Source organism: Eulemur rufifrons, chromosome 15 (assembly GCF_041146395.1).
Source record: "Eulemur rufifrons isolate Redbay chromosome 15, OSU_ERuf_1, whole genome shotgun sequence".
NCBI classification, from domain to species: domain Eukaryota; kingdom Metazoa; phylum Chordata; class Mammalia; order Primates; family Lemuridae; genus Eulemur; species Eulemur rufifrons.
Genome location: NC_090997.1, coordinates 85,913,943 through 85,937,045, shown reverse-complemented (window position 1 = coordinate 85,937,045; position 23,103 = coordinate 85,913,943). Strand labels below are relative to the sequence as shown.

General features: G+C 42.1%; 2 protein-coding genes across 2 annotated transcripts in view; one reads left to right on the top strand and one right to left on the bottom strand.

Moving 5' to 3' along the window:
• The window catches only part of ARFGEF3 (ARFGEF family member 3), a 144,796-nt gene that overhangs the window by 18,591 nt on the left and 103,102 nt on the right, over positions 1–23,103 (bottom strand). Inside the window, exons 15-24 of the mRNA XM_069488380.1 lie at positions 22,343–22,450; positions 21,792–22,007; positions 21,528–21,638; positions 19,759–19,909; positions 17,658–17,972; positions 15,569–15,702; positions 13,004–13,149; positions 11,203–11,382; positions 3,916–4,060; positions 2,442–2,564 (exon numbers count right to left, since the gene is read on the bottom strand). Of these exons, the coding sequence (XP_069344481.1) occupies positions 2,442–2,564; positions 3,916–4,060; positions 11,203–11,382; positions 13,004–13,149; positions 15,569–15,702; positions 17,658–17,972; positions 19,759–19,909; positions 21,528–21,638; positions 21,792–22,007; positions 22,343–22,450 (1,629 nt within the window). The remainder of the gene's footprint in view (positions 1–2,441; positions 2,565–3,915; positions 4,061–11,202; positions 11,383–13,003; positions 13,150–15,568; positions 15,703–17,657; positions 17,973–19,758; positions 19,910–21,527; positions 21,639–21,791; positions 22,008–22,342; positions 22,451–23,103) is intronic.
• LOC138395406 (protein strawberry notch homolog 1-like) lies at positions 6,099–8,260 on the top strand. Its single transcript, XM_069488207.1, has one exon. It carries the CDS (start codon positions 6,162–6,164, stop codon positions 7,194–7,196), a length of 1,035 nt encoding a protein of 344 aa, XP_069344308.1. The 5' UTR covers positions 6,099–6,161; the 3' UTR covers positions 7,197–8,260.

Here is a 23,103-nt window from a genome sequence, read left to right as displayed (position 1 = left end):
AAATCCTGAGAAATATCCTTGCAGGCATTTTTTCCCCACTGCATGTGTCTATGTTAGATACAGCTCGGATCATACCGTACATGTTATTTGGTTGGAATTATATTGTTTTGCAACTCCCCCTTTCAGCAAACAACGAACATTTCTTCATGTTCTTTCACGGTACTTTCAGTGGCTGGATGGTGTTCTTTTGTACATGGGCACACTGGAATAGACATCTCCAGGCCCTGCTGTTGGACTTCTGAAGCTTTGATGACAAGGGACAGTCCCAGAGACAAGCCCTGGATTGGGCTGGAATGAAGCACTCCCTCTCTCTCTTTGGAAAAGGACCTCGATCGATACCAGTACACAGCACTAAATGGTGATGATAAATGAGGACTCTGGGAAGAGTCTAAACATCTGGGACTTGGGGACAGAGACTACTTAATTGAATTTAAATGATTTCTATTTTTTGTACACATCCAGAGATTTAACACATCTGTAGAGGGGCATCTAGATTTTCTATAGGAATAGTAACAAGAATTATTATTTTTCTTTTCATAATGAATCTCTCTCTATACTTTTAATAAAATCATTTCACAGCACTATAATTGTTTCTAATTATCTATAATTGTAGCAACTAGCACCACCCCTTATGGGTAAACAGACATAATTACTAGGCATTAGTTAAAATTCAGAAGCAAAGAGACATGTTTCTCCTTTAAAAAAAAAGAAAGATAAACATATCTTATGTTTTAGATCAGGGGTTGGCAAACTTTTACTGCAAAAATCCAGATAGTAAATGCTTTAGGCTTTGTAGGTCATACTGTCTTTATTGCAACTTCTCAGCTCTGTTATAGCATGAAGGCAGCCATTGACAAACGAGCATGGCTGTGTTCCAATAAAACTTTATGCATAAAAACGGTCAGTGGGTCAGATTTAGCATGTGGGCCACAGTGTGCCAACTCCTGGTTTAGATCAATATGCCTTATAATATGAACACAGACGAGGTCAAATTTATGTTGAAATAAACAGGTGGGAATAAAAAATAAATTCATTTCCTGCCCATGATTATAGCAGGTATTCCCAAGTTTTTACTTTGCTGCTGTGTTACACATCCCAGTCTATGCAGACGGCACTCCCTGGAGCCAGGCAGTACACAGGTACTATGGCCATACTGGGGGGGTCTGCCTTTTCCACTGACCCCCAAACCCCATACACATACCTCCACCTTCTGATTCACAGATGAAAAATAGAACCTGTTTTAAACATCTTCTATGTGATAATTAATTTTAGGTGTCAATTTGGATTAAGGGATACCCAGATGGCCGGTAACGTATTATTTCTGGGTATGTCTGTGAGGTTGTTTTGGAAGAGATTGGCATTTGAATCAGTGGACTGACTAGGAAGATCCATCCTAACCCTATCACCCAAGGTGACAGGCCACCATGCAATCAGCTGAGGCCCGGATAGAACAAAAGGCAGAGGAAAGGCAAATTCTCTTTCTCCAAAGCCGGGACACACTTCTTCTCCTGTCCTAGGCATCAGAACTTGAGGTTCTTCAGCCTTTGGCCTCAGAATGAGAGTTATATCATCAGCTTCCTTTTCTGAGGCCTTCAAACTTGGACTGAGTCTTGCTACCAGCTTCTCTGGTTTTCTGGCTTAAGATAGCCCTATCATGGGACTTCTTAGCCTCCATAATCACATGACTATTTTAAGAATTAAAATTTAAAAATTAGAATAAAATTAGAATTTTGTATCTCAGAATATTCAATATTATATTCAATAATTGTCCTTATGCAGACAACTAGTCTCCTCAATGTCACATGATTTGTAGCCTGCGTTAATTTCCCAGCTTCTTAGCAAAAGTTAAGAATGCCTCCTGCCCTAGGTTTTATTAATTGTAAATATAATTTGGAAGTGCAGAAAGCCCCCTCCACATTGAGGCCTCATGTTTCAAGAACTACCTAGCTAATTTTGTACTTAATTTAGGAACACTTTAATACAATAGATTCTTGCTATACAACATGAACTGCTATAGCAGATTTTTATATAGCACAGGTTTATCTGTGGTGAAATGAATGGGAAGGGTAGTTAGTTAAACCACAAGTTTAGAAGAAACTCAAAAGTTTTGAGAGTTTCACTATGGAGAGCTCTTAGACCAGGAGCCTGAGAACCTTTTTAAATAGGGCAATTATGAGGTTGATGTTATTCTTTGAAAATGAAGTTGTTATAAAATACAGATTGAAAATATGCTACAAGATATTCCATGACCACAATAAAAGGTATCAACCTTGGGCAAGATCCAATCTACCTTCACAGTAAGCTTTCTACTTCTGGGTACACGGCACCCCACCATCTGCTTACACCCCAGGAGGCCTGCCTGTTCCAGGCTGTCTGTGCCCTGTCTCCAGCCGCACAAAACCACCCTGGAAAGGTCTTCAGCCATGGAGGACTCCACTTACCCAGTCCTTTGACAAACTTCATAAGGCACATGATGTAACTAGTGGCTGCGTTAGCAAAGACCTGGATGTTGTCGGTATTGAGAAAAGCTTCAAATACATCAAACACTGGAGCTTGGCCTTTTCCTGAGGGAGGGAGATCGTAGAATTTTAAGAAAGTAAGTTTCTACCCTTCAGGTTTCCCATACTCCCAGCACCTTCCACAGAGCCCTGGGAAAGATCTACTGGAGAAAGGCCCGGGCTCTTTGGGCCACTAGGTTGGCTCTGACCCTGTCCTTTTCAGCTCTGCCTGTAGGAAGCCACAGGAAGGCTAGGAAGAGAGAGCTCGGGAGCGAAACGAGGGCAAAGCTCGCTGAATTCAGGGCTGAACCAATGTGTTGGTCTATAGGGCAGTGAACTATGTGGCCACTGTAATACTCCTGCACAGACAATTGTAGAATATCTACAGGAGGGGCAGGCCAGGTTTACATAAACCTCTGATGGCATATACAAATTCATTCATACCTGTGCAGAAAAGAGTTAACATAGGAGGCCTGAGACCACTATCCTTTTAGAAAGGCTTGCTTGGTTGACCTTTCGCTGGCATCCAGGAACTTGGCTCTCAGAACACTCCCAGGCCACAGTTAACTGATATGGGTAGCTTAGTGTGCCAAGACTGTGCAAACAATATGGTTTATGCTGAACACCTGCTTCCCTTTGGGGAGTCTGGAATTTTAGTATGTGCAAGATAGAGGGTGTCTACATGATCAGCCCACGGTTAGGTCTCTAATGGGCTTCCTTGGGCAGAAACATCACAAACATGTTGCCCTGTTTTCACTGCTGGGGAAGAGCGTGTTCTGTGTGATCCCTCATGGGAGGGCAAGACGATATGGAAGCCAGTGCCTAGATTTCTCCAGATTCTGTGTCTTTTTCCCTTATAATCTGTGTCTTTACTACATTAACAAAATAAATATTAGACTTGAGCTGTGTAATAAATTTTAGCATAAGTATATGCGAGGTTCCATGAGTCCTTCCAGTGGATTTCTGAATATAGGGGTGGTCTTGGGGACCTCCGAGACAACATCCCTGAGCCCTGGCATGCTTCATGGTGTCCACCCATTCCCAGCCAGACCTAATCTCTCTAATTCTGATTCCTCTGTGTTATGATACTTTTCAGCTTCTTACAAGCAAGTGGATAACATTTTTCTTTTTGGCTTAGGGAACGAACTCAACATAGCAACATGTAAGTGAAACAACAGGAGCTTCTCTGCCTTTTGTCCACTTGTCAGTGAGAGCAGGGCCTGACAATGCTCAGAGCTCTCGGCCTGCTGGCAGAACGCAGAACTTGTGTTCCTGCTGTGTCACATGACTTCTGGCTGATAAAACATGGCTGAATGTCTGTTTTCCCTGCTGTTCTATTTTTTTTTTTTTTTTGATAGCATGAAACTTGGCACAGAGAACTAATGCTCCATGGCAAGTCTAATCCAAACATTCTTACCCATGGAGTAGTCACCAACCAGGTACTCCTTCACCTCAGACTTGTTCCCGCTGTGCACTGTTTCCAGGGCACTGAACAAGGGCCTCCACCCGGACTGGATCTGCGTGGAACACACTTCCACCAGCTCGCCGATGGATGTCACAACCTGGCAGAGGCAAAGGAGGTAGCATTTGGAATCCTCTCCTTACAAGGGCAGAATTTCTGGGAAGGGTGATATATTTCTCTGCCCCTCTATTTGGGGGTTAATTTTAGCGAAAAAGAAAAACCAGAACCCGGACAAACTCAACAATCTTCTAAATAATCAGCCATATTGTACTAATTTGCATTTCACTAATGACTAATGTTGCTGAGCAACTTTTCACATGATTAGCCATCTGTAAATATTGTGCTGTTTTTGTAAATTGGGTTCGTGTTTTCTCATTGTTGTCTTTTTGTTACTGTTTTTAGAATTCCTTATGTATTCCTGAGATACGATTTGCAAATATTTTTTCACAGCCTTAGGTTTATCTTTTTATTTTTATTTAATGGTGTCTTTTCAAGAGCAAAAGTCTTTAATTTTGATGAAGTACAATTCATCAATTTTTCTTTTAATGGATATTATTTTTGGTGTCAATTCTAAGAAATCTTTGCTTAATCCAAGGTCTCAAAGATTGTCTTCTACACTTTCTTCTAAAAACATTTACTGTTTTCACTCTCACCTTTTAGTCATGACCCATTTTGAGTTATTTTTTGTATATGGTAAGAGGTAAGGGCATAAGTTAATTTTTATCACATATATTCGAGCACCATTTGCTGAAAATACAATCCTCTCCCACCGTTGAACTGTAAATGGCATCTTCATCTAAAGTTGATTGACGATCATAAACATGAGAATTTATTTCTGCACTCTTCAGTTCCATTGATCTATGGGTCTGTCCTTATACCAACACTACACTGTGTTGATTAATGAAGACTTGAAGTCGGATAGTGTAAATTCTCCAAATTTATTCTTTTTCAAATTTGTTTTCTCTATTCCAGATGCTTTGCACATTCATATAAATTTGAGAATCACCTTGACAATGTCTTCAAAAAAGTCTGCTGGGACAGGAATTGCACTGAATCTGTACATCAATTTAGGGAAATTTGCTGTTTTTAAAATATTGAGTCTTTAAATCCATGAATGTGGCATAGCTCACATTTATTTGAATCTTTGCTTTCCCTCAACGATGTTTTGTAGTTTTCACGTACAGGTCTTGAACTTCTTTTGCTAAATTTATTCCTAAACGTTTTATTATTTTTAATGCTCTTGTGAATGGAATTGTTCCAATTTTATTTCTGGATAATTTATCATTTATAGGAAGTCAATTGATTTTAGTATGTAGAGCTTGTATTCAGTGACCTTGCTAACTATTAATTTTAGAAATTTTTGGTAAATCCCATAGAATTTTCTATACTCGACCCCACGTTGTCTGTGAACTAAAACAGTTTTACTTTCTTTTCAACTCTGGATGCCTTTAATTTCTTTAGACAATGAATAAAAGTTAATGTTGAATAGAAATGGTGAAGGTGGAAATCCTGGCCTTATTCCTGATGACAGGGGAAAAGCATTCAGTCTTTCATCATTAAGTGTGATGTTAGGTATATTGTCAAAAATGGATGATAGATAGTTTTCAAATGTTTTTTCTATATCTATTAAGATGATCATGTGGTTTTAATTCTTTCTTCTACTAATATGATATATTACATTAATTGATTTTGAGCTGTTAAACCAACCTTATTATCCTGGGATAAATTCCATACGTCACAGTCTTTTATCTTCTTTGTATGTTGTGAATTTAGTTTGCTAATAATCTTTAAAGGAATTTTTTGTCTAATTTCATGAAGAATATTAGTCTGTAGTTTTCTTTCTTGTGGCTTTGGCATCAGAGTAATACAGGCCTCATAAAATGAAGTTTAGCAGTGTTTCTTCTTCCTTTATTATCTGATAGAGTTTTTGTAAGGTTGCTATTATTTCATCCTTAGTTTATAGATTCACCAGTGAAACCAACAGGGCTTGGGTTTTTGTGGGAAGATTTTTTAAAATTTATGGACCTTTGGTTTATTCAATTTCTTAAACAAGAGCTGATGAAATTATTGCCTCCAAAATAATAGTCATGGTTGAGAGTTTGGGGGCGCTTACACATGGTGACAGGAGAGCAACCGAATCCAGAGATCTGAGCAGATTCAACTTTGACAATAAGTATGGAAGAAATGCTTTAGAAATTGTCATGAAATCCATTGTAAACTTGGATTCTCCTATGGTATCACCACCTCCAGACTATCCTGGAGAATTCTTTAAAGATGTTCGACAAGGACTGATAGGAGTTGGCCTGATAAATGTAGAAGATCGCTCAGGAATTCTTACTCTTGATAAAGATTATAACAACATAGGCAAATTCTTAAATAGAATTTTAGGCATGGAGGTACATCAACAGAATGCATTATTTCAGTATTTTGCGGACACACTTACTGCAGTTGTTCAAAATGCAAAAAAAAATGGAAGATATGATATGGGAATCTTAGATCTTGGTTCTGGAGATGAAAAGGTGAGGAAAAGTGATGTTAAGAAGTTTCTGACTCCAGGGTATTCAACCTCTGGCCACGTAGAATTGTACACGATTAGTGTAGAGAGGGGAATGTCATGGGAGGAAGCTACCAAGATTTGGGCTGAGCTGACAGGACCAGACGATGGCTTTTACTTGTCATTGCAAATAAGGAACAACAAGAAAACTGCCATCTTAGTTAAAGAAGTGAACCCTAAAAAGAAACTCTTTCTAGTTTATCGACCAAATACTGGGAAACAGCTCAAATTAGAGATTTACGCTGATCTAAAAAAGAAATACAAGAAGGTTGTCTCAGATGATGCCTTGGTGCACTGGTTAGATCAGTATAATTCATCTGCAGATACTTGTACTCATGCTTATTGGCGTGGCAATTGCAAAAAAGCAAGCTTGGGATTAGTTTGTGAAATTGGTCTTCGGTGCCGCACATATTATGTATTGTGTGGTTCATTTCTGAGTGTCTGGACAAAAGTTGAGGGTGTTCTAGCATCTGTCAGTGACACAAATGTGAAAATGCAGATAGTTCGGCTAAGAACAGAAGATGGACAACGGATTGTAGGTTTGATCATTCCGGCAAATTGTGTGTCTCCTCTTGTAAATCTCCTTTCAACTTCAGACCAGTCTCAACAGCTTGCGGTCCAGCAGAAACAGCTATGGCAACAGCATCATCCACAGAGCATCACCAACTTGAGCAATGCATAAAGAACAGACAGGTTTTCAACATGGATGTATCTGAAATGCTGTTGAAGCATATCATTTGCATAAAAATCAGGGACAGTTTCCAAAGAATTATATATTTTTTTCAGTTGTGCTCTCTCTAGTTAATTTTTTTGGGAGTAAGGACAAACCTGGAATAGATAGCAAAACTGAAAATCAGCAGTGCCGACGGTGGTGCATATGTCTTTCCTTTTGCTTTTCCCTTGGTACTTCCCATGTGCTTTTACTTTGGGCGAGCAGAGGGGGATGTGTGTGTGCGTGTGTCTGTCTGTCTGTGAGTTTGTTAAAGGCTACAAACCACAGTTGGTTTAAAATGCTTGGAACTTCCCAAACTGGCTTTACTTTTATGTTATACAGTGCTCAGGGTTAACACAGTACATCCATGTCATTGCTGTGGGAGTTCTCCCTGGATGCATGTGTTTTGAGTCTATAAATATAGAAAATATATATTGGTTTCTTTTTCCAACTTAAACAATAGGTTTATTGAAGCATGAAATGAAAGGTTGCATATCATGCCTTCAGGTTCTTTTCTAGCTTTTGTTCTGACAGTGCATGTCTTTGAAAGCATGCGTAAACAGATTAACACAGAAGTCAAGTCATGGAGGGAAACGTTTGTAGATGTACAGCATTGATTATTGCATTTTTATAGTGTTTATACCTGGGTATTGCTTCCAGCCCTGTGAACCCCTCCCCGATTCTCCTCCCTGCCCCAGGTTTCTCATCAAGGTAATGAGTACATACATTTTTTGTGATTAAAATATCTTAAAAGTTAATTTTAATGTATTAATAATATTCCTAATGTGTGCTGCAAAAATGGCTATAAGCCTCTTAAAGTTACATTTTCACCTTAAAGATAGTTTTAGAAAGAAATACAAATTGGCTTTTGTCTCGCAAACAATCTTTTTTTACTTCATTTTCTTAATTTGCTTTGTCATTCATAAAAAGGAAACCGTACTTGAGTTGTAAACTAGACAATGAGGAAACACTTGAGGCTTCTGCTGTATGTTTTTTGTTAATGTTATTGTTGTTACCTAGTAACTTGAATATTGTTTAATGTGTTGTAAGACATTGTAGAGTTTATCTCAAGCTGTTTAAAATGGTAATGTACAAATGTGAATAGACACTTATCTATACTATGGGTAAGTTTTGTTTCGCCTATAATAGATGTTTATAAAAACAAGTGAGGGGATAGTTGGTCTTTTTGTTTCTTTTTTTCTTTTCTTTTTTTGCTTGCACAGGTTGCACTATTGAAAAATTGAGATTGTATAAACCTGGTCAAAAGCTGCAAGATACCAGCATCTTGTAGATGTCAAATAAAAAGTTACTATACTAACAAAAAAAAAAAAAAAAAAAAAAAAAAAAACAAAATAATAGTCATGGAAACATGTTACCTATCTTAAAGAATAATATCATTAGTTAGTTACAAAATTTAACTGTGAGGATCTTGGTCAAATCAATCCACATTGACAGCTTTGAAGTGTTCAGATGCTAGTTTTTAAATAAAGGTGACAAATACCATTCAGATTCTCATCATTGTTTCCCATAACTGTTCAGGATCTACCTAAACTTGATTCTGGAAACAGTTTAATGCACAAGGGTAAGAGAATGACAGTGTAGTCACCAAAAATTAAACCAAAGGTGTAATTTTCCAAATCACTAGTAAGACATTTAAAAAGTCTATAGCTACATAAAACTCAAAACAATCTAACTGTTTTTCTACCTGAGATCAAAGTAAGTTTCCTTTTTCCTACCTAAATATAATTCTTGGCATTAAGGTAAATCTGAATTCATGTGATATACTTTTTCAAACTTTTCCAAAAAGTTTTAAGCTCTACTTTAGAAAGTCTTATGTTACATGCATGTTTACGTATTTTTCTTCAAAGACTAATGATAAATTTATGAGAGTGATAGGCCTGTAACATGCAACCATCACTACAATCTAATTTTAAAACATTTTCATTAATCCTCTCAAAACACTCAGTACCCATCAGTAGTCATTCCCTACTCCACCACCCCACCCTCAGCCCTAGGTAACCAATAATGTACTTTTTGTCTCTATAGGTATGCTTATTCTGGACATTTCATATAAATGCAATTATATAACTTATGGTCTTTTGTGATTGGCTTTTTTCACTTACTGTAATGTTTTCAAGGTTCATCCATGTTGTAGCCCATATCAGTACTTCATTTGTTTGTTGCTGAATAATATTTCACTGTGTGGCGATAACACACTTAATATATCTATCCATTTATTGGTTATTAGAATTTGGGTTGTTTCAACTTTTTGGATGTTATGGATAATGTGACTATGAACATCTGTCTATAAGATTTGTATGGCTTTGTTTTCATTTCTTTTGGGTATATACCTTTTGAGGAACTGCCAGACTGTTCTGCAAAGCAACTACACATTTTACCTTTCCACCAGCAGTGCTTGAGAGTTTTGATTTCTTCATATCCTTACCAAACTTGCTATTTTCTCTTTTTTATTTAGTTATCCTAGTAGGTGTGAAGTGGCATCTCATGTGGTTTTGATTTGCATTTCCCTAAAGACTAATGATGCTGAATATTTTTTCATCCGTGCATATTTAATACTATTATTGACATGGTTCTATTTACATCTGTCATTGGATGGATGGATCTCTCTGCATCTGGCATGGATGCAGAGAGAAAGGAATGCTCATACACTATAGGTGGGGCTGCAAATTAGTACAATCCCTATGGAAAATAGCATGAAGATTTCTCAAAGAACTAAAAGTAGACCTACTATTTGATCCAGCAATCCCACTACTGGGATTCTACTCAAAGGAAAAGAAGTCATTTTATCAAAAAGACACCTGAACTTGAATGTTTATTACAGCATGATTCACAACAGCAAAGATGTGGAATCAACCCAAGTACCCATCAATTCATGAATGGATTAACAAAATGTGGTATACATATACCATAGAGTAGTATCAGCCATAAAAAGGATGAATTAATGCCTTTTGCAACAATTTGGAAGGAACTGGAGACCATTATCCTAAGCAAAGTATCTCAAGAATAGAAAAACAAACACCATATGTAGTCACTAATAAATCAGAACTAATCAATGGGGACACAAGTACACAGACGAAAGTAAAAATCATTGGAAATCAAGCAAGGGGTGGGGGGAGGAGGGAAGGGCAAAACCCCACCTAATGGGTACAGTGAACACTATTCAAGTAATGGATACACTTATAGCCCTGACTCAAGTCATGTATCAAAAAACATCTGTACCCCCTTAATATTTTGAAATTAAAAAAATAAAAGAATTAGGAGAAAAGAGAGGGAAATCTCCAGTAAGAGCCAATGTTAGAAACAGGCTGATAGCATGCTCAGAGGTGTGGTACTTGGGTTCATTTCTATTTCAACCTTGGCCTGAGTGCACACTAGCTTTACAAGGTTTGCATTGAGATCTGTCTTCTGTTCCTGTGCCCTTAAGAATGTGATAACCTGATCTTCTGCTTCACCTGATGACAAATTCCTTCACGGTAAAACCAACTGAAGGGCTCTGTTTACCTCTCTGGCTTCCCATTGTCACTTAGTTTTGGGTGTCTTAATATTCCTTACAATCTTGCCAGTATGTCAATGGATTTAAAAGGAATTTTTAAACTTTTATTCAACCTTGTTAGTGAATTTCAGAGAGAGAGAGAGAGCGAGCGTGCCTGTGTTCCCAGCCCACCAATGTTAGGTATGAAGTCTCCAGTGAGTTTCTTTACTGTGTGCCTCTCAGAAGAGAGTAGGACAGGGGTTAGGAATGTAGGCTGGGGATAAGAAGATAGACTGGTATAGCCAGATTGCCTAGGTTCAAATCCCAGTTCCACCAACCACTAAATATGTATTCTTAGAGAAACTATTTAACTTCTCTTTGTCACAGATTCCACATAGGATTATTGGAAAGAGGAAGGATGCAGAACTCATAGAACAGTGCCTGCCATGGTGGCGATGACGCTGATTACCATGTCACACTGACCTGGTCTTGGACGTCCTCATCACACAATTCCAGCTGCATGATACGCTCAAAAGGCCGGAAGAGCGCTTCATTAAAGTGGAAGTGAGGCGGCTCGTTCCAGTCCGTGAGAACCTCTGTCAGTATGTCATGGATGAAGGAAACAGCCTTCTGAGACACATGTCTTTCCTTATGGCAGGCAGCCTGCAAAATGCATGAGAGAGTGGAACACCGTCAGGACATCCGGCAAGTGAGAACATGGCTTCTAAAGGCTTTCCTCACCCACCTCATTACACAGAGGTGGAAGCGGCAACTCTGTTAAAGTCAAAAATTCTGAAGGATACGTGTAGATGAAGTGTGCACTAAATTGCACTTTAAAAAATTTAGCCAGCTTATCAGATACAACTCTAATTTCACTTTAATGTTTCTGGGAAAAATAAAAGTTTCTAGTAATTTCTTTCTTTTTCTGTAACATGACAGTTTTCTTGAATGGTTCAGAACATGCTCAATGTAAAGATACCAGAACTCCTCATGGTTTCATCCTTAGCCTGGCCTCAAACATCTGAAGGTCGCATGAGTCATCTGTCCCTCAGGGAGGTGGGTCAATTGTCGTAATAGCTCTAATTGGTTCTCACCTCCTGGTACCCATGCCCTTCTGTGGTTTCCTCCACACTGACCCTGGGCTTGGACGTGTGACTTGCTTTGGCCAGTGGAACAAAAGCAAACACTGTGTAAGTAGAGAATTAAAAAGTGGTTATGATTTGGGGTTTTCCCTCTGGCTGTTCTCTGGAATCCTAAGAATGCCATGTGAACAAGCTGGGCTGGTCTGCTGAAGGCTAGTCTACTTGCAAGACCATGCAGAGGAGAGCCCCATTTGTCTAGCCTTCCCACTTAAGGCCATCAGGAGCCAGCTGCCCATCACCAGCTGACCAGAAATATACAATTAAGGCCAGCTGAGATCAGCCAAGCCTGCCCCAGACCAGAAGAACTTACCCAGATGCGCCTACTTCAAATTTCTGATCCACGGAATCAGGAGCTAACAAATAGTTGTTGTTTTAAGCCACCAGGTTTGGGGTGGTTTATTATAGTGTTATATTCTTTCCCCATGACTAAGTTGCTATTTGCTACCTCCTTTCTTACCAGAATGTTCTCAGGTTAGTAATTTAAGTTCCAAGAAATATTTTATGACAAATCTCTACAGAAAAGTGCTAAAGGACTACTAAGAATAGTCATCACTACAAAACAGGGCAACAGTTTTCCCTGTACACTTAGAAGTAGATGCTTAGATGTAGAATTGTCATAAAATCGATCACATGAACTGCTTGCCTTTGGAGAATGAAAGGATCTTAGTATTAATTTTGTTGAGAAAACCAGGACATGTTGTTCCCCTGCAGAAAGGATGCCATCCTGAATATATTTAGCTATAAGAAAAGTGGGACTGGCCAGAAGCAAAGATGTTGTTACATTTCTGTATAAAAAATGAAGATAATAAGAACCATCTACTGTCTTTCAGCTCCAGACTACTCAGGTTGACACCAAATCACAAAGAAGGAAACATTGGCTGTGCAAGGCTCCTAGCTGAGTTATATAACTGTAAAGAAAGAGGGTTATAGTGAGACCAGGCAAGAACTGCCTTTCAGGGTGACTCTTAGATGTCATGAGGTATAATCACGAAACAGTGATGTTTGTGGCCTGATGATGGGCAAGTTCTCATTGCTCTATGCACACGGTGCTTTTTGTCCACACACTGACTGGAAACCCCTGTGCCAGCTCTGCTGTTCGCCGGGTTGTTGGTTCCAGCCACACCCACCTCCCGGGGGCTCACCTCCACCAGGTGCGGGGCCACCAGGCTCCAGCAGCGCATCACGTGGAGCAGGGGCCGCGCTTTGCTGCGCACGATCCTCAGCATGGCATCGCCCAGGCGGAACAGGTGGAGAGCGCTTTTCCGGTCTTGGGTGGATTTAACTTCTCCTGCAGGAAGGTAAGACCGTAAAAGCCAGAAAGCCCAAACTCAAACAGTCTGAAGCAGAGGTTGAAAATCTAGGCACTGTGCTCAGACTAGTGGGATTATTCGGTGTGGGCTAATGGAGGGGAGACAGAGCCTCGGATTTGAGAAGGACTAGGTGGTTCACTCAGCAAGGCCAGCGCCTCTCTCTCATTCACCACTGTTCCCCGGTACCTGGGACCTGAAGTGTGAGCAATTCGTGCTGCTAAGAGGGGACGGAGTAATGGTTAAGTGGGAGGGCTGGGAAGTCCAACTGCTTGGGCTCAAGTCCTGGCTCCACCATTTGGTAGCTGAGTTATGCTGAGCCAAAGAGTTTCCTCTCTAATTATCTCATCTGCAAAACTGGGAAAACCACCTATTTTTTCAAGTTGCTTTATGACTAAATGTGATAATACACATAAAGTGCTCAGCATCAGGCCTGGCACATGCTAACTGACCAACATTTTTAGCTGTTATTATTATTACTGTCATTGTCACCCTTCACAGTCAGCATCTGCTTTGCCAATCCTTAATGGCACCTCTGAAGCCACTGCCAAGCAGGCCAGGCCCCTCTGCTACTCAATAAGGTGTTGTTTGACCTCCTGTCTTGCCACAGTATGCTCCTTGCCTACCCTGATGTCAGGCCACCTCTGTGCCACTGTCACTGTTGTCTTCCCACTACCTTCTCACTTGCGTCCTATTGCTTCCCCTATGCTTCCTATGGAACACTGATCTTTACCTGACTCTTCCAACCACAACCCTCCTTTCTAATTAGTCTTGCTATATCAAGCTTCAAAATAAAAGTACAGGTTAAGTATCCCTTATCTGAAATGCTTCAGACCAAAAGGGTTTCATATTTCAAATTTTTTGAAATTTTGGAATATTTGCATATATATATATATATATATATATAGTGAGCTATCTTGGGAATGGGATCAAGGTCTCAACCCAAAATTCATTTATGTTTCCTATATACCTTTGCATGTGATTTTATTTTTCCCTTGAGGACCGTGAGTAAACCGTGTGTTGTGCGCCTGCATTTTGACTGTGACCAGTCAGGTGTGAAATTTTCCACTTGTGACGGCACGTCAGTGCTCAAAAAGTTTTGGATTTTTTAGTGTTTCAGATTTTCAGATTAGGAACGCTCAACCTGCAATAATAATCATGGACATTTACTCTGCATCAGACATTGTGTTGGTTCTTTACACCTTTAATCACTTAAGTTTCTAAAGCAACCTTAAGAAGTAAATACAATTATTGCCATTTCACACAGTAGAAAATCGAGCGTCTGAAAGGCGAAAAGACTTGCCTCAGACATTGCAGCTGGTAAGTGGTGAAGGCTGCGTTTTGACTCATAGCTGACCGAGTCCAAAGCCAGGCTCCCTCGTCCCACGTTTGATGCCTCTTCCCTACCCTGCTCTTTGTTTTTTGCAAGCTCAGAGTCTACACAAAAGACTCTGAAAGTTACCCCTGGGTTCAGAGATGCTCTGGAAGTCTGATGCATCTGGGATGTTGGCTTTACATAGATAAGCTTTTAAAGTCTACTAAAAACTAGAGGGGAAAGAATTGTGGTTCTCAAATCTGAATCTGCAAGAAGAATGAAAAGGCCGAATATATTGCACTTAGAACTTTGCATTCCTAAGGATAGAAGGGACCCCAGAGGTTGTGCATTCCAACCTGCCACCAAGGTGTGTCCCCAGCACACGGCTCCATGTCTCTGCCAGAACTCGTCCAAGACAAGGTGCTCGTTGTTTCAGCACAACCACCTGTGCTGCTGATGAACAGTTCCATTCGTGAGCAACCTGCCACTCATCTGGGACCCTTGGGCATCTCAGTACAACTCTACTCTCTCTTGTGCAAGGTTGGCCTTTAAGGGGGCCTTATCTCCACCTGGCCTCCTCAGTGAAAGCAGTGATACTGGCCCACCATGGATAGGATATGCCACTGAGATTAGTTTTTTAAGAGTGGTCTGAGGTTTCTGTTAAGCCTTCCATTTTTCTTTTTCACTGTTCCTTTTGAAATCAGTGGTTGCTTCTACAAGTTGGCTGGACAGAGGGGAGTGGTGTGGTTTGTGATATGGAGAAAGGGTGCCACCCTCATCTGCACTCTAAGAAGTAGCCACACAACTTGTACATCACAAGCACAAAACTTAGCAGAACAACCTAGCCCAGCTCCAGCAGTGGTACCCGCAGATGTGGCAGCAGCAACATTTCCCTTCACAAAGAGTTATACCGCCCCTCACACACCGTGCCTCAAGACTCGGAGACCAATCTACACTTCAGCTTAGCTCATGAGAGTATGTGCAAAGGGAATATGGACTCAAACCTTCAGGCACACTGCCGGTGTTAGAGACCTGGGCTTTCTCCTGCTGACTTCCCGGCACGGTTTCTTCAGGGAAAGAATTACCTGGCATGGCCAGAGAGTAATCGACTGTATCCGTAACAGAATGGAAAAGCTGGGACTGTGAAGCTTTCTTCAGCTGGTAAAGGAAACCTCCCAAAGCCATGAGGTTCAACTTATCTGTAGCATCTTCAAAGAGCCTGGATGCAAACAGAAAGAGATCGGTTATTTGCAAACATTTCAGCAAGGTCTTTATGGCAGAATGATTATGGTAATATTGTTGATGTGATTAATGGAAATGCTGTGTAAACACTGTAGACAAATGTGTGGTATTCTTGTATCTATTATTACTGTATACAGGTCTGCTCTAACCATGAGATTTTAATCCAAAGGGCACAAAGCATATTTTTAAAATATAATATCTTTGTATCCTTGTGGTCTGGCTCAGCCATAGTGGGCACCCCCACTATGATGGTTGGCAAGAAGCTGAAAGAAAGCAAAGCCTTGCTCCCAGAAACTGAGTAACTGGGAACAGAATCCTAAGAATTAGCTTCAATTTCACAAACTATGTTAAAAAAACAAGACCTAGTAGATTAATCAAGAGGTTTTTGTTTGCCTATAATTTATGAGAATAACGCTGGGCTTGACACTGGGGAAGATACAAAAGCAGTTAATACTGGATCTCGTAAGCCCCCCAAGGTTGGGGACTGGCCTTATACACCCAGAGCCCTGGATGTTATGTGAGCTGAGGTATCTACTGGAGGAAAGAATGTTCCCTAATATGATGGACCTTGCAGGTTATTTTCACTCATCTGGGCACAAACGATTCCAGCAGAAAAATTTAGGAAGGAGAAGGGAGCACCACAGCAGGACTTAGAAGAGAATCCGAGGGTCACTGGAATAAGGAATGCAAAGATCAAACATCAGTTCCATGTGACCACACTGGGAATGTACCAGGCCAGCCTTCTATTGCTCTGGCGTCATCCTGCTGCCTGTCCTCCAAGCCTGGGGCGACAGCAGAGGGCAAGCAATAGAGATCTGTGGGGAGCCACGTGCTGCTCCAGGGAGAGGGTCTCCAATAGCAATGGAATCATGAGTCCTTTTTGAAGGAGCAAAATGAGGCACACAAGTTTTAATATGGGAATCGGTGTATCGAACATTCACAAATTATAGAAACAAAGACACTTTTCTTGCTATTTTGTAATCCCAATTTTGGTACCATTTGGCTTCTGGGTCTCATTAACCATTGTTTCTCCCTCTTTCCCAGTAAGAAAATAGTGGTGAATGTTCCACCCTACCTGACACCTGTATATCACTTTCCAGATTCGCAAACGCTTTCCCAGCCAGCCTGTTGCATAAGCAGGAATACTGGGTACACGTGCATCCTGCACTGAGTTCGTAGATGGAGAGAGCGAGTCTCAGCGCAGCATGTGCACAGACATGACCACGCAGCGGGGACGTGTCAGAGCCGGGACAAGAGCCCAGGTCTGTCTGAGCCCAGTCCCATAGGTGGCCTTCCCCTTCCCCGGCTCCTCCCTGTCTGTCCTCCTTGGACAAACTTCACGGTGCCTGTGCCGGGGAGTCTGGGGCAGCATGGCCAGGTGCAGAAGAGGTGACTGAGGTGGTGGGATGTGTTGTCTGGTGACCAAAGGTACTTTCAATATCAAGAAATGTCACCAAACAGTGGAGGCAATTGTTACTTTTCCCTCTTGAGCGTCAAAGGGTTGCTGGGTGTCAATAAATTCCATATCACACTACTGGGTGTGGGATTTTGTAAACAGTCATAATCTTAAAAATAGCATATTGTTACCACTTTCCAAGCTCTGCTCTAGGTGCCTCAAGTGCTCTAAATGATGTAACCTCACAGCCACCCTGTGAGAGAATTACTTTTAAAAACCACCCTGTTTTACCACTGGAGAAACCAGGGCGTGGGGCGGTGCAGAGCTTTAGCCCCAGGGGCCTGCCCCAGACCCCAGTGTTTGGCCACAGGAACGTTTCATTCTAAGTGTGGGGCCTGCTCATAGAGAACTAGGTTTGAAGATGATCAAAGAGATCTGAGTGACCAGCTAACGAATCAAGCTGTCCCTGGAGTGACTCTGCGAGCAGACAGATAGATGTGGGTGTCGCCGACACAAGGACACGTGGGACAGCGCACCTGTCGGCCTGGGTGGACAGGGTGAGCACAGCCGCCGCCGCGCTGCTCCCGCTCACGAGGCCGCCGCCGCGGAAGTCGGAGGCCCGGCCCCGGCTGCCTTCCCGGACCAGGTCTTGGATGGACGGCGGCTGCACGACAGGGGCCGCGCTCAGGGGCCGCCCCTGCTCCGGGCTCTGCTCCCGGGGCTCGCACTCCGGGTCCCCAAGGAGGCCGGCACCCCCGGACGCCTTCCGGGGCTGGCTGAACGACAGAGGCGGCTGCGCGGCGCCGTCGCTGAAGTGGGTGTGCTCCAGCGTGCCCACGTACTCGCACACCCTGGGGACAGGCAGGACAAGAGCATCAGGACCGCAGCTCCCAACTCCGCAGCTCTGCAATCTTCCCCCACTTTCCTCCTTTCCTCTTACCCCAGCCAGCCCCTCCCTCCTGTTTTCTCACTACACTTAATGTTGTTATTACTTTGGGTGGGACCAGACAGCCTGAAAATGGGTAAAGGGTTCCTCAGGATCTCTCACCCCAGGACAGGAGAAAGACGGGCAATGACCCGTCCACCCGCTTCCGTCCTGTCCAGCTTACTGGCTCATCTGGAGTCTGAGCAAGTTCTCCCAAGGGAACTTCCTCCCCTCTATACGGTGCTCTGATTAAAAGCTGGGAAGCTTTTCCTGACGATGGGGTCCCAGAATGACCATGCATATGACGGACAGGCCCTCTGGCCACCATGGTGTCCTGCCCGGCCTTGTCCCACCTGGTCCTGACAGCTCCATAGAACTCATGTAACTCATGTCAGGGTGGGGCGCGAGGGGTAGGGGGTGACACCTAATCAGGGGAAACACAGAGAAGAGTCACAACATGTGGTACAACTGCCAACTTCTAAGTTGTTTGTTACCAACAGAACCTGGGACTAAGATGGTTCCTAAGAGGTCCCTCATCCCAGAGTAAGTCCAGTTAGTGGTAAAGAACTCCTAGATAATCCACTCGGATGTTCTATAATTGGGGAATTTTTCGATCCCATACATGTTGGTTGGGTACCATTTGAGCCTTTTTCTCTTTTCCTTTTTCTTGTTAGAGCAATGAAGAGTAGCAGGTGACCAGCCTCCATATTACATCCATCTTGCTCCTGGCTGATTCCTCCTGGGCCTTTCACATGTTCCTCTCAAGCTCAGTTTTTCAACCCTTGAATAATCTGCATGCTTCTCTCTTTGAAACTCGACAAACACTCATGGCTATATACTCACTTGGAAGATGTCAAATGGAGCCCAGACCTGGCCAGTGCTCCGGGACCTCATCCCGGCTCCTGCCCCTTGGCTGCTTGGCCTGACCTGGGCCTGGCCTGAGTGAGGCCTCGGGCCTGTGCTGCAGAGAAGGAACAGCCAGCCAGCTGCCCGGCCACGCCTGCTCCGTGAGCAGTGCTCCTTCCACTGTACTGGGTCTGCCCTGATGCAACGTCTGGGGAGACATGCTGTTTGCCTTAGTCATAGGAAGACTTGGACTCTGTAGCCACCACTTTGTTTTCACCTTACAGACACCGAGAACTATTAATACATAACTGATTGAGAGTTTCTTTTCACTTTGATGCTACGATGCTTAGAGCCAAATTTTTGGTCTGTCTTTGGCACAGATGAACTATTCTGTTTTTTTCCTTTGTCTAGTTAAATTATAATAAAAGTAGGCATCTTATACTTCATGTATCCATGGCCATCCAAAATCCTTCCTTGAATAAAGAAAACATTGATAAACATACAGCAATGTTATAGTGCTGACATGTGACCAGTTTTTAGATTTGTACGGTATTCACCCAACTTACATGGTCTTCTATCATTCACTATTTAAGAAATTGGTTTTGCTTCTTTGGTACAACATATCTGTCTCTCATAGAAAATGTCACTAGGTAAGTCACAATTCCCTAAATTCAGTTCTCTCACCTGTTCTTCAAAACATATATTCAGTTGGATTCTAATTCCCTTTTCCCTTTTTATCTCTTATTTGGAGTTTATTCAAATTCTATGAAACATCATAACCTATTTAAATCTATTGAGCCTGCCCCCCACCCCCAGGCTTCCCAAGGCAGGGTGGGTGCCACCGGGTGCGGGGTCCCGTCATGCACCTGAACACGTGTGGCCAGCAGTCCGGGTTGTGGCTCCCCATCTCCAGGCCTACGCTGAGGATGGCCTCCATGCACAAGATGTGGGCTGTGTGCAGCCACACCCCCTGCACCTTCCCAATCTGCTCCAGTTTCTGCTCCACTTTTAGTTTCACTGTGCCAGAAAGACATTTATTAAAATAACAGTCTGAGCAAGGGAGACAGAAAGGGAGAGAGAAAGAATGAAAATGAAAGAATGTGTTGTCATGCAAGGGCAAAGGGAAACGACAGACTTCACTGGCAGCAAGCTCCTCTGTGGCAGGTCCCCACGGTTCATCATGCAAACTATCCAGCCGGCACACGTTGGTGACCCCCAGTTCTGCAGCTCCAGAAGTTGAGTGCATCCTGAGCTGGTAGGTGCAATTCCTTGCAGCTAGGAACTACAACCATCTGTGCCTAGACCCTTCACTTTCCCCTCAAATTGGTAACATGGAGGACTTCTTTGAGATTGGATTAATGTGATGCTTTCATTATGATGATCATCTCTAAGACAACTTATGTATGTACACTCTGAGCACCAGGATGACTGCTTTATAACTGAAAATTACCATATCATTTGACTCCCTGAGTTTTTATTTATATTTGTGAGCTCCAAATAATACTTTTAAAAATTATAGACGACTAATGAGAAAGGACACAGAAGGTGACTTAAGATGTCAATAATGCAAAATGCCAAGGCAAGGCCAAAGGACACTGCGTTCTCCTTGAATAAAGGTTTCGAGTCATTGTATCTGATAGGATGACTAAGTGATGGTCCAGAAGCACAAAATACAGCAAGCTAACTGCTAAGGAATCTGAACCACATTCCTGTTGTAAAGAGCAAGGTGATTTTTAGCAAAACATCATTTGGCTCATGAATGTGATACTAATTTCATTTTTTTATTTGTATGTAATTTGAATATTTTGGTTTTGTGTGTGTGTGTGTTTTTTTTTTAAGAACTCTAAATGTAAGGATTTTTATGTGGCTCACGGTTGTACAATACTTAAGTAAAATTGTGAAACCCTTTTTTCAGTAAACACCAGGGAGCTGTGAGAACTGCTTTGCTTTCAAATGGGTCTCTAAATATTATTCAAGATTGAGAAACACTGACCTAAATGGTTTTTCTCAGCTAAAAATGTCCAACTATCTCTGTGACTGGCTGTCTTACACATTGGATAGACAGTGTTAGCACCATTTGGAGCAACCTTGCATTTCTCCTTTTGTTTGCTGCTGCCTTCTAGCTTCCATTGCTATTAGGAAGGTCATTCTCTTCTATCTAGATAATCATCAGCTTCACTGAAGCACTGATTTTAACAAGTTAAAAACCAGCCCTTCCCCGAGTTCACAAAGCTTGGATTTTTCTTTGACAAGAGCAAAGTGGGCCTCCTCTCCTGAATTTCCTCCATTTGTTTGAGTTGCCCCTTCAGAACACTGGCCAATCTGCCTTCCCCCACTATCACCTGCGGGGTCTGCAAGTGTACACTCCATGGAGCAGCGGCCCATGGGACTCCTGTTAGCAGTCAACTGCACTTTCCCTGTCGCAAGGGGCCAGTATGTCTCTCATCTCCAGAGGGGGCTAGAGTAAGCACTCTGTAAAACACATAAAACAGACCCACGCCTGTTGCCCAGTGGAGTCCTCTGATCAGTGGTGTACATTGCTATATACCATACACAGAATGGGGACGAGCGTCAGCTTGATGCAGGTATGTGCCCACCACATCCAAAGCACCAGGTGTTGGCCGTCAGCTATTACCTTGTGCTATGGCATCACTGGGTTCTTGTGCCTCCCTTTCTTCTTTTTCTTCCTGGACACAGGAGGCAGCTGCCATCTGGGCAAGGGCCGAGGCACAGTTAGCAGCAACCCCTTGAGAAGAGACAAACAGTTACCCCTTGACTGAGTGGATTCTCTAACCATTCACCTAGCAGAACCCCTTCTAAAGAACTCCTTTCCCACCACAGTCATTCCCAGTGAGTTCTGTAGGAACCACGCGCCAGGGAGCACCACTCCTGCCGGTACCTAGAGCGCAACTCAGCCGCGCGGCTTTCCGCAGCCCGTCGAGGCTCATGCAGATGGCATCCCGTTCCTTCTGGTTCTGCTCTTTGATGCCCTCGGCTCCCAGAATGAAGGCGAGACCTTTGGAGCTCCCTGCCATTCTGCCCGTCAGGGGGGTTGATAAGGTATCGATCAAGTTCTTCCAGCAGCCAACCAGAATGTAGCGAGCAAATGCCACGCCTGGAACATGAAGGGGCTGGGTCACTTTCCAGAGACAACAACAACCTGGCAATGAATAAAATGGGGCTCTCTGGCCGTCAAAATTAGCAATACTGAGTTGCATGCAATTCTATAACAGGAAAAATAATTTAATGGACTATACAGGATTATGTCTCATTTTGTGCTTGTAAATAGTGAATGTTGCATCATTAGGTGGATGACGTGACATAACTTCATAAATGACTTTTCCTACCAAGACAAAAATTTTGATTCATTTATGTCACCACATAATAATGTAATTGCTGGTAACGTATGCAATGGATGTATATTCATAAATTCAAGACCCAAGTCACTACCTGCCACTGTGGAGTCATCGATTCTCCTGCTCTGGGTGAAGGGGGACTCCGTAGCCGCTGAAGCCATCAGCTGGCCACCGATGGCAGTGCTTTCCAAGCCGTCGATATCTGCCAAGGAAAAAGGGTGAGGTTCCCCCTAAGTAACACACTCCAGTCAAAAACAGATGACTACCATAGTATTCACTGTTAACAAATACCCATTGTATCTACTGTATATGAAGTATGTAGCAACTTTTTATCAGAATATTATAAATTTTGTTTTATTCACTTGGTCCAATTTTCTTTCATTGTCAGAGTATTCTTCTGTTCTATTACTGTTTATTTTTAATTTGAAAAACAAAGATAAATGATTATTTCTCTGTTAGAAACTCCATTGATTTAGAATATCTCGATCTTTGAATATTCTTTTTATTCAAAACCATGGCATTCTTCTCAAATTTTATGTTACTCTAACGTGGATTTTTCTTTCAGAGCTTCCTCATATGAATTAAGATGAGGGTAAGCCTCTTTGGTCAGATAATAATATGCTCTGATTGCAAAGTACAACAATAATAACGTACAATTCTCAAAGTGTTTTCACATAACACTTTTCATTAATCTCCCAAACAACTCAACGTAGGTAGGCAGGATTGGTATTATTTTTCCTATTTCACAGTGGAGGAAACAAATATAGTCATGTGCCACAAAATGATGTTTTGGTCAATGATGGATGGCATTTAAGACAGTGGTCCCATAAAATTATGATACAGTATTTTTCCTGT

Excerpts from the sequence above, each read along its gene's own strand:
- LOC138395406 (XM_069488207.1), top strand. The coding sequence starts at position 6,162 with ATGAAATCCATTGTAAACTTGGATTCTCCTATGGTATCACCACCTCCA.